Source organism: Colossoma macropomum, unplaced genomic scaffold, assembly GCF_904425465.1.
Source record: "Colossoma macropomum unplaced genomic scaffold, Colossoma_macropomum, whole genome shotgun sequence".
Classification (NCBI taxonomy): Eukaryota; Metazoa; Chordata; class Actinopteri; order Characiformes; family Serrasalmidae; genus Colossoma; species Colossoma macropomum.
In genome coordinates, this window is record NW_023494799.1 from 4486931 (window position 1) to 4497778 (window position 10848).

The 10848-nt window shown below is 41.8% G+C and overlaps 1 protein-coding gene across 1 annotated transcript; it reads right to left on the reverse strand.

The window, feature by feature from the left end:
- Positions 1-674: 674 nt before the first annotated feature.
- ticam1 (toll-like receptor adaptor molecule 1) lies at positions 675-10143 on the reverse strand. Its single transcript, XM_036586787.1, has 2 exons — positions 10039-10143; positions 675-6573 (listed from the first exon to the last, which is right to left on the reverse strand). The coding sequence occupies exon 2, from the start codon at positions 6466-6468 to the stop codon at positions 4624-4626; it is 1845 nt and encodes a 614-aa protein (XP_036442680.1). The 5' UTR covers positions 6469-6573; positions 10039-10143; the 3' UTR covers positions 675-4623.
- Between the last annotated feature and the right edge of the window lie 705 nt (positions 10144-10848).

The following is a 10848-nucleotide window of genomic DNA, read 5'->3' on the forward strand; positions in this document are numbered from 1 at the left end:
TTACATAAGCCTTCCCAAATAACAATACAGGGCATGTACGGCATATAATAACTTGTGGTAACACAAAAGAGCAGACAGAGCAGGTCAGTGAAGTCCAGTGTAATCATTTTATTCATAATTTACCGCATACCACAACCGCCCCATCGTCCATATACTGATTCAGTGATCATTGCACATTTTAAAGCCCATAAGCACCTCATGCATATATAGTGATATGACAATTTGCAGTCTTGTTTGTGTGCTTCGTGTGTTTCTGTTGGAAAGTAGTAAAATTACTTAATATTCTATTTACCCTCTCCATATATGAGCACATAGATTTGTCTCAAATGCCCTGTATTACTGTATTATTCTCAGTGCCTTATTATCACTGGTATGTAACCTTGAGTGTGTTTACATGCACCCAATAATCCGATCATTATCGGATTTCTGCAGTTATCTGATTATTCAAATGCTCGTGTAAACAGCATACACTGATTTCTTAGATCGGCGTAAGGTCTAGAAATCGGATAAAGAAATCCGATAAAGAGAGCTGGATTTTAGCTCAGTAATCAGATTTCTCAGTGCATGTAGACTCTTACTCTTACGTACCGGAAATAAGCGAGCAGCGTCGCCGCAAGACACAGCAAAACACTGTTGGAGCGACGCTGAAACCAAATACATGCTCGACGAAATGAAAGATTTAAATATTCTTCATCTTCTAGATGATGTGTGTTCATATTTTCAGGTAAAGTGGCGCAATGCTTAAAAAAAAGGCATGAAGTTTGAGTTTTACGTTAGATTTACGTCACGTCTTCTTCTGTGAGTTTATTGGCTGGTTGCAAAGCAGAAATCGGATTAGTGTCTGACTCACGTAGACCTGGAGTTTTCCCATTATCTGATTACTCAAGTGCATGTAAATGCGTTGATCGGATTACTGACAAAATCTGATTTACTGCAGTTATCAGATTATTAAGCGCATGTAAACACAGTGCTTGACTAGATTCAGAATTTGGGGGAACCAGTCTGGGCCAGCAAAGAGAGATAATGAGCTTTTTTCCAGACAAACAATAGTGTGCAGAAGTCTTAGTCAGCCATGAAACTGTAACATAAGATATCCCAGAGGAAAGAAAGAGTCTACAGGAGGTCTCCTCGTGATCTCGTTCACTCCTCCTAAACGTAGTTCAGTCCTATTTGAAATCAGGGCGAGACTTCAGTGTTTTGTTTCTGAAATGTGGCCCCTTGAGAAACAACCAATGTTCAAACTTTGATCAAAACAATCGCCTCGCAAACTCTTTAGTGTCTGACTCGTCTCCGCTCAGTCTTACCGGAATAATATTTACATACGAAAACTAAAAGATCTCATTTTCTTACACATCTCAGAAATCCTTCAGAAGTCTATCAGTGCAGAAGGAGACCTCAAGCTTTCTCATTTGTGTGTTCATCTTTAGAAAGACATTTTTCCTTTGGGATAACTTTACAACAAATACAAATAAACAAACGGTTAAAAGTAAGAAGAATGTGTTGTTTGTCAGTAACAGTATCAATGTGTAGGTTAGAAGAATATAGTGAAAAGAACTCGGCCCTTATTCATCAAATCTGAGCGCAAATTTCACCTACAGTTTGTTATTCATCAGTTTCGTCTTTGGCGTATGCATACGATCAAACTCGCGTCTGGTAGGAGCGCGTAAATCTGAGCGTAATAGTGTAACAACCTGAAACAAATGCTAGATTTGCGGTTGGGTGTACTTATTTTACATGCACGTTGGTATAAATGCTTGAACGCTCCCATTAATAGACGTATTAAACTGTGCTTCTGTTTTATACTCACAAAATAATAAAAAAAAACCACAGCTAGTGTAGTAGCATCTTGTCCCCTGCAATAATACAGCGTTTTAATGTTATTTTAGGAAAATAATCACTCTACACAATCACATCATTCTACCATCTTAAAATACCTAAAACGTTTTATGCATTTTACATTTTCTTCTTTCCAGCTGTGGTAAATTTAACACATAACACATATAAAGTTTGGTCAGTAGGGGGAGTAGTGCACTCATTGTTCGACCTCAAACTCCACCAAAAAACACAGCCATTGGCTCGCAAGATGCTTAATGCTGTCGTCTTTCCGGCTCCCTACCGAAACATGCTTCCTATGAATGATATGTAAGTGAGGTGCTGTTAGGCCGGCGCTTGATTTCACGCACCGAAGCTGATTTCATCATTTGCGCTCAAATCTCTGCTCGTTTCTACATTGTATGAAAGTTTCATGACTCAGACGCAGAGCAGTTCATCCGATGTTAAAGATGGGCAAATCTGAGCTCTTTGATGAACAAGGTCCAATGTGCTTTTTTTGTAACAAATAAACAGTATCTTTTGTAGCTTTGGCTGCTCACAAAAAACGTTATAACATTTATCAATATTTCATTCATCCTAATCATTTGCCTTCCCAGCTGTCTGAACTCAATGTACCGTGCCATTAGTGATGTCATTTGTAAAAATCGTCACATAACATCAACCTACATAGCAGATCATAATGTTTGTCATGGTCACTTACTTGCCCAGTACGTACTGGCTTGATTTGGGCTATTGAGAATACAAATAAATCGTCGCCGTCCAACGAAAAGCAAGTATCTCCGAAATAGTAACTTTACAGGAGAGGGCAAAACGTTCTTTACTTTCAGTGTAAGTTAATGGAAAAAGTTTTTATTCTAAGCAATTTTGGAGCATTTCTATTGGTCCATTACAAAACTTTCACACAATGTGAGGGACAGCTGCTGAGCTCAAATGATGCTGAAAAGTAAAAATCACAAAAAATGGAGATACATGTTTATCATTGGACAGCGATGAAATGCTTGTTTCAGTGCCTGAACATGAACACTTCTTTCCCACAGGATATGATGGAATACGTCAAATTGCACAGGACTGAAATAACCTGGGGTTACTTCTACAGTTCATTTTACAGCAGGTAAAAACTGCTGTGGATCTTTACATCTGCAGGAATATGCAGTCAATTAAAGTTCTGATTGGACAAAACTCACAAACTCAAAATTACATTACAGCACCTCCTAATATAAAACTAATCCAGACAGTAAAAAAATAAAAGTTTCAATACAGTATCAAAAAAAGAAAGAAATGAGCATCTCTCAGTTACCATTATTCATTGAAACCATTGTCAACAATCAAACTAGGCACGTGGGTGCATCCTATCAGAGTAGGTGGAGAGTGGGCGGGGCTTATGCAATGGACACACCCTCTCCCAAACAGCTGCCTGTGTTCAAAATAGCATACTGTGTACTGTATACTGCACACTGCACCAGTACATACTGTACATTGAATACTACTCTTCATCAGTAGCACATATATCCAGTATTGAATCTAGTATATAACAGCAGCCGTGTGCCGTACTACAAAGCAGGGACACGACCAGACCGCTAACATGAGGAACTGAGCCAATCAGACCCGTCTCCAGACCCGCCCCATTTTCCTTAGCCCTCCAATCACTGCTTAGCAACCGTTGCTGGCTGCTTTTCAGCTGCTTAGCAGGGCATGTGGATATATGTTGGTCTAAAGATGTGCCAGGGTGGCTTTTAAAAGACAGCATGACAGAGTGGAGGGTGTTGTTTTCTACCCAATGTCCCCTTTGAGTGGCAAATCTGTGGAATCCAGAGACACCAGTGTTTACAACATTTGCTAAAAGGTCAGTTATTTTATCTTCAGATGCTGCGCAGATTGTTCAACTGAGAACTTAAGCTACTGTTTCAACCACATTAGTTTAGTTTAGTTTAGAACCACCGGCCAACTGTGCTCGCACACAGAGGAATTTGACCTCCGCATTTGACCCATCTGTGCAGTGAAACACCCACACACTAGGGGGCAGTGAGCACACTTGCCCGGAGCAGTGGGCACCACTATCCATGATGCCCGGGGAGCAGTTGGGGGTTAAGTGTCTTGCTCAAGGGCACTTCAGTCATGTCGGCTCAGGGGATCGAACCAGTGGCTTACTGGTCACAAGGCTGGCTCCCCAACCTGCAGCCCACGATCGGCCCCGCATTATCTATGCAGCAAGTTAGCAAGACCAGCACAGAAAACTGATGGGGCTTAAACTTTGCTCTGAGTGTAGTAGAATTTGGAAAAATTAGCCTTTTTTAACATTTATGTATCCATTTAAGGCTGAATTTTGGGCTACTAAAATGCTTGGGGGCTAAACATTGGGGTTACATCAGTGGTTATGCCCTCGTGAAATGACCGTGTTTTCTGGCCTGAGCAGTACGTCATCTGGGTATCTTTGGCGTACTGGAGAAATGTTGGCCATAAACTGCATTTTTCTTACTATTTTGTGGGGAAATCAGTACATGAGCAGTATGCAGTAGGCTATTTCGAACCCAGCCACTGGCTTTTTGTCTGAAGAGCTTATAAATTCTAAGGTTGCAATTTTTTGTGGCCTATTTTAGTATTTTGCGGCATAGCAGGCACATAAAAAGATCTGAGAACCATTTAATAACTAGAAATTTAGACATTAGCATATGAAATATCAAAAACCATGTTGAATCTTGACCTCATAATCAGAAACCCGACAATATGTGTATCGTTACACCGCTACCAAACAGAACACAAGAAAACCTCTGCAATTTTCCTCTCAATATTTCATGAACTGTCCTCGTCTCCAGAGCTGTCTCCTCTGACAGTCATGGTGGAGTCGTTGCCAATCATGATGTACTTTGCGTTCTGGATGTGGATGCTTGATGGTGGCTGAGGTGTTGGTTCCGGCCATTGTTGAGGCACTGGACCAAAAGGCTGAGCTCCTCCAGGAAATGCTGGGTACCACTGTGGCTGTGGAGCGTAAGGATGTAAAAGACGCTGCTGTTGCATTAGTAGGTGCATCCTCTGGTTTTCTAGCTCTCTGACCTTTTCAGACTCTCGAATGAAGTCTTTATGGCGTCTGTTTTCATCCTGTAGCTGTTGTTGCTTTTCTTGCTGCTTCCTGACTAGCAGTTCCTGCTTCCATATCTTCTTCTGGTTCCGGATCTTTTCTGGATCCAGAACCCTCCTAGCCATGATCTCGAAAGCTCTGTCCCTTTCTCTCATTGGGAATTTGGTTCTCAATACCATAGGTAGCTCAGCGGACGTCAGGCTGTTGTCGCGGGGCAGCAGTGGGATGACCGTGTTGTACTTATGAGGCTTCTCGATGGAGTTTATGAGGGCAGAATCTGTGTTCATCTCATTCAAGCGAGTGTTGAAGTTGGCCGTTAGCAGCAGCATGATGTAGGCTGAGTTGTTTATGGCGTCCTCCACGCACCGGAACGGGGATCGTCCCGGTTCGGCAAAATCTTCAGCAAAAGTGGCTCCGGTTGTTGATGATGCTCTCTCCAGCCTGGCCTTCAGCCGTGCCGCTTCTTCAGCGTCTTCTGGAGCGTGCAGGATCACAAAGGCATAAAACATCTCCTCCTCATCTTCTGCACTTTTCCTTTCAAAGCTAAAGCTGTCCATCCGTTCAGTGCTTTGCACCGAGGCAGATTTCGGGGGCTGGCTTGCTAATTTGCTAAACGGCTGCGCTCCCAGCTTACCATTGCCGCTAGTTATGGATGAAAAAGCATTCTCCGCACTAGAAACTGAATTTTTGGATGTTACAATCTGACAGTTTCCCAGCATATCTGTGCACCTAGTGACCTTACCAGCCACTGACTCTGCAGGTTGGGCACTTTGATGCGGAGGCCCAGGAGCAGAAGCTCTAGAAAAGTTTGTTACGGCTAGTTTTGTTTCTTCAGGCGGGATTAACGGATTTATCTGTTTATTCCGGTCATTTCTACTTTCTGGAGGAGTCTGCAAAGGCAGTGGTTGTGATTCCTTCTCATTACTGGCTGTGGACAGGCTAATTTCAAGGCTATAAGAAGAGCAGGTAGAGGTGGAGTGCAGAGAAGATGGGTTGCTATCGTCCATATCAGCCGGGTTGGTTCCAGCTTTTAACGTACTAGCATTCCCGCTAAACGGCTGATCGGAGCTAGCCGTGTTCTGATGTCCAGCACCAACCGAGGCTCCTACATTATTTTTCTCAGCGTTTCCAGGCACAGAGAATGTTCTTTCAGCCGAACTGTCAGAGGAAATTTTAAACCTATTAGCACTGCCATTAGCACCGCTGCTAAGCGGCTGGTTGGAGCTAGTCACGTTCTGAGGTTCAGCAGTAACTCCAGCACCTCCAAATACTCCCTCAGTCTTTCTCGAGCCTGAGATCGTCCTTCCAGACAAACTGTCACGAGCTTCGGCTCCAGACGTATTAGCAGTCATGCTAATCGGCTGGTTGGAACTACCCATGATGTGATGCTCAGCAGCAGCACCGGCTCCTTCTAAGGTATCTTCAGTGCGTCCAGAACCCGAGAGTGGTCTTTCAGACGGACTGTCAGAGGAAAGCGTAGACCCAGTGTTAGCGTTTGTTCTAGCCTTTGTTCCTAGCGTTAGCTTCTTCTCCTCCAGAGGCCTGCTCTCCTCTGCCATGCTGTTCCGAGTGTAATTAGAAGGTCCCCCAAATTTCAGAAGTAATATCTGCCATCTTAACTCAACTAGCAGCCCTGGGACATCGATTTATCCATGCCGATGAATCTGAAACAGAAAAAGATCACTTTCAATTTCTTTATTGCCTTTATCCTCCCATTCTTAGCATGACTGCTGTCAAAAAGGCCTCCTGTAATACTGCGAGAAAGTCAGAGACGACCCTTTGTTTATTAAATACAAAGACAAAATGTCCAAAAAAGATTTCTGAGATGTAAAATAATCCACTTGCATAAGGAAGGAGAGAAAGAAAATGAGTGAAAAATGATTTTTCAAAATTGGAGTTCAAAAAATGTGAAAAGCTACCGAGAATATATGCCTCCCAACAACCACCTGGAAGACCTTCTAGACACCAAAACTGCCCCATCAGATAAACAGCACTTAAAGCTTTCATCTCTGAGAGAGAGGAGAAAATCAAACTGCTTCAGATCTAAAAACATCCACAGGTGTTTCTGTCCATCCTTCCACTGTGAGAAGACGACTCAGCGCTGTGGGTCTGAAAGGATGTGTAGCTGATCAAGAAGAACCTCACTGAGAAAAGGAGACGGACACATCAAACACAGAAGCTGAACAATGGACTGACCACCCCAGAGTCCAGACCTCAACATCACTGAATGTGTTTGATTACTTCAGAAGCTGGTTGATCATTTTCTAAGACTGAACTTTGCAGGTGTGTCTGCAGATTCTTTGAGGAACTGAAAGTGAGTCCCCTGAAAAGACTGGAAGCTGTTGGACTAAATACTGCAAATTTGATATTATATATTTAGTTGTTGGGGCTTTTGTGTAATGTTGCAAAATGTATGTTTTCTGGTCTCTTAATGCTGAAAAATGAACAACCTGTACTTAATGACCATTTTGACTTAAATGAATAAGTGTTGAAGTTGGGCAGCAGCAGAACGTAGGCCGAGTTGTTTATGGCGTCCTCCACGCACCGGAACGGGGATCGTCCCGGTTCGGCAAAATCTTCAGCAAAAGTGGCTCCGGTTGTTGATGATGTTCTCTCCAGCCTGGCCTTCAGCCGTGCTGCTTCTTCAGCGTCTTCTGGAGCATGCAGGATCACAAAGGCATAAAACATCTCCTCCTCATCTTCTGCACTTTTATTTTCAAAGCTAAAACTGTCCATCTGGTCGTCTCTGACTTTGGCACAGTACTGCATATTCAAGTCTATTCATAGTCCAGCAATTCTAAAATGAATCATCTCTGTATAAAAGTGGGGAAATCTGCATGTCCTGTATGGTTTTCTTTCATTCAGTCCTTTGACAGAGCGCAAATTCAGGTTCATTTATTTATATCTTTTATAGACTGGAGGGAAATAAAATTTATAATAACTGTCTGAAAGTCTAAAACACAAAATGCTGACATAATAATTAACATATTTTAATGCATGCCAAATATACAGTTGCCTTCAATGATACTGAGACAGCAAAATCAATTGAAAACACACAAAAACGTTAAAATCTCCCGAAATAAAAGGTGACATTCTGCATTTGTTGATTACAGGTCCCATGGGTCTCTGCAATGCCTGCAATGAAAAAGCCATTATTTCATTCATTTTCTCACTAAAGGTTACTTTAGTAGTTAATTTAGCACATTTTGTGGTAAATTAGAAAGAACACGCAAGCAAGCATCAGCTGATACTGGACAGAACAAGACTTTCTTAATGTGTTTCCTGTTACCTGATGGCCCAGAACACCTGGACGTGCCCTGTATCTTTTTTTAATCCTCAACTGTAAACAGCCAAGTAAAGAGAAACAGAGTAATTTTTGAATGGAAGGAATTTAGATGAACTAAAGTGATTCCAGTCAGAGATAAAGAGGAAGAGGGGAACAACCTAAATTACACCATTTTATTCACTTTTAGACACTTAGGAACCTGTGTTCTTACAAAAGCTTTTGATTTAAAGGGGAACTCCACCAATTTTTCAAAAGTTCTGCATAGTTCAATGGCAGAGATGTAAACAGTCATCCAGAGTGGTTTGGTGTGAAATGCTCTTGTTGTAGAGACTCGTCACGTTGTAGAGAAACTTGACGAGTCTGCAGTTCTGAGAGTTTAATGCTTCTAAAAGCTGCCTCACTGAAATTTATTACTAGAAATAGTTAGGTCTATGCTGCCCGATGCCTGAAACATTGTTTTACGATAGTTTTGTGACAATCTTTTGGCTCAAAACTCTAAACACACTCATGGCAGAGAGATACATGCAGTATGAGGTAAAATAGTGAGGTAAAATAGTCCCTCATGTTTTTTTTTTCAGATTTAGCTCTATTTAATAATCATCATTATTACATTTACATACTCAAAAGACTTAAGTAGGTTAATTATAATAATACATTATACTTCTATAGTGCTTTTCAAAGACTCAAAAACACAAAACAACAGAGACAGACATGAAGACAAGAAACATAAAACCGTTTGGTAATCATTATACCCTGCTGAAAAAAACAGAACAGACCAGCAATCACTTCATGCTGGTGTAAGATGGTTTAGTGTGGACTGGTTCTGGTTTAGCTGGTCACCCCAGCATGTAAAACACAACGTATCGCTGTCATCGGAACAAAACCTGATATCCCTGAAGTGATAACTTTACAGGAGAAGGAAAAAACATACATTACTTTTAATGGAAGTCAATGGAGCCAGACTTTTTTTCCAAGTCATTTTGGGCCATTTCTTTTGGTCCATTCATTATGAAATTTACACGTAACGTAAATAGCAACATGCACTTTCAGATTATGTCAAAAACGGAGATATGAGGTTTTGTTCTGACAGCAGCGATATGCTGGAGACCTGCCATGCTGGTTTTTCTAGTACGGTATTTGCTCCACACACATTGCTTCTCAAGTCAGTAAGATTCTCTGAGACATTTCCAGCCAAACCACTCTGAATGGCTTGGTTAACGTTTTGACGACTGTACTATACAGAGGTCTTCAAAAATTGGTGGAACTCCTCTTTAATATATAAGGAATAAGATTATAGCCCAATTCCCTCTAATCTGCTTTACATACTGAGATTTGCTGTGTGATCAAATGAGTTATTATGAGTTCTGTTTATTTATATTGCCTATTCTGATACATTATACATCAGATTTGATTTCTTTTTTCTATACAGAACTGATATCATATTAATGCTCTATGAATTTCTACCTAGTACTAAGTTTATACTGACTTCCATTTAGCTGGTCAGCCGGCATGGTCATACTGGTTGACCAGCATACCAGCACCCAAAACACTTCATATGCTGGTTTTGCTAGTGACCAGTATAATAACTTCGAATGCTGCTGACCAGCATGCCAGCATCCGAAACACAACCTGTTCTGGTTTTGCTGGTGACCAGCCATGCAGCTCTGTGCTGGTTTACCTAACTACCTGGGTGAACCGCCAGGAAAATAAACAGCATTTCAGAGTCAGACGACACTGAATATCACACACGACCAACACTGTCAGCACTCAAACTCTACATCAGACCCCAACACAAAACGACAATGAAACAAAGACATGAATCTCTCAGTGTAATTAAACGTACCTTTGATTAAAAACGCTGCTGAGCTTTAACTTCTGTGCAGAAACAGGAAGAGGAAAACAGTCTGACATCACAGGGTCAGAGAGCGAGTGGGCAGAGAAATTTCCCCCCAAATAACCCTAAAAACTCAATAACAAAAACTCAAAAACAGTGTTTTATCCGTCTGAGAGCTGCTTATTGTAAAGAGACCCACCAAAAACATTAATTCACGAGATTTCACGTGAAGAAACAGGCTTGTTTTTACAGACTGAACGTTTCAGTGTGACCACAAGGTGGCAGCAAGTAGCCATGAACTAAAAGCAGAACAACTACAGTTCAACCATTATCAGCTCCACTGACCACTTAAGAGCATTTTGTAGTCCTACAGTTACAGACTGTAGTCCATCTGTTTCTCTGCATACTTTGTTACCCTGTTCTTCAGTGGTCAGGACCCCCACAGGACCCCCACAGAGCAGGTACAATTTGGGTGGTGGATCATTCTCAGCACTGCAGTAACACTGACGTGGTGGTGGTGTGTTAGTGTGTGTTGTGCTGGTACAAGTGGATCAGACACAGCAGTGCTGCTGGAGTTTTTAAACACTGTGTCCACTCACTGTCCACTCTATTAGACACTCCTACCTTGTCGGTCCACCTTGTAGATGTAAAGTCAGAGACGATAGCTCATCTGCTGCTGCACAGTTTGTGTTGGTCATCCTCTAGTCCTTCATCAGTGGTCACAGGACGCTGCCCACAGGACGCTGTTGGACTATTCTCAGTCCAGCAGTGACACTGAGGTGTTTAAAAACTCCAGCAGCACTGCTGATCCACCACCCA

Bases quoted from the DNA above. Each gene is read 5' to 3' on its own strand.
- ticam1 (XM_036586787.1), bottom strand. From the start codon at position 6,468: ATGGCAGAGGAGAGCAGGCCTCTGGAGGAGAAGAAGCTAACGCTAGGA.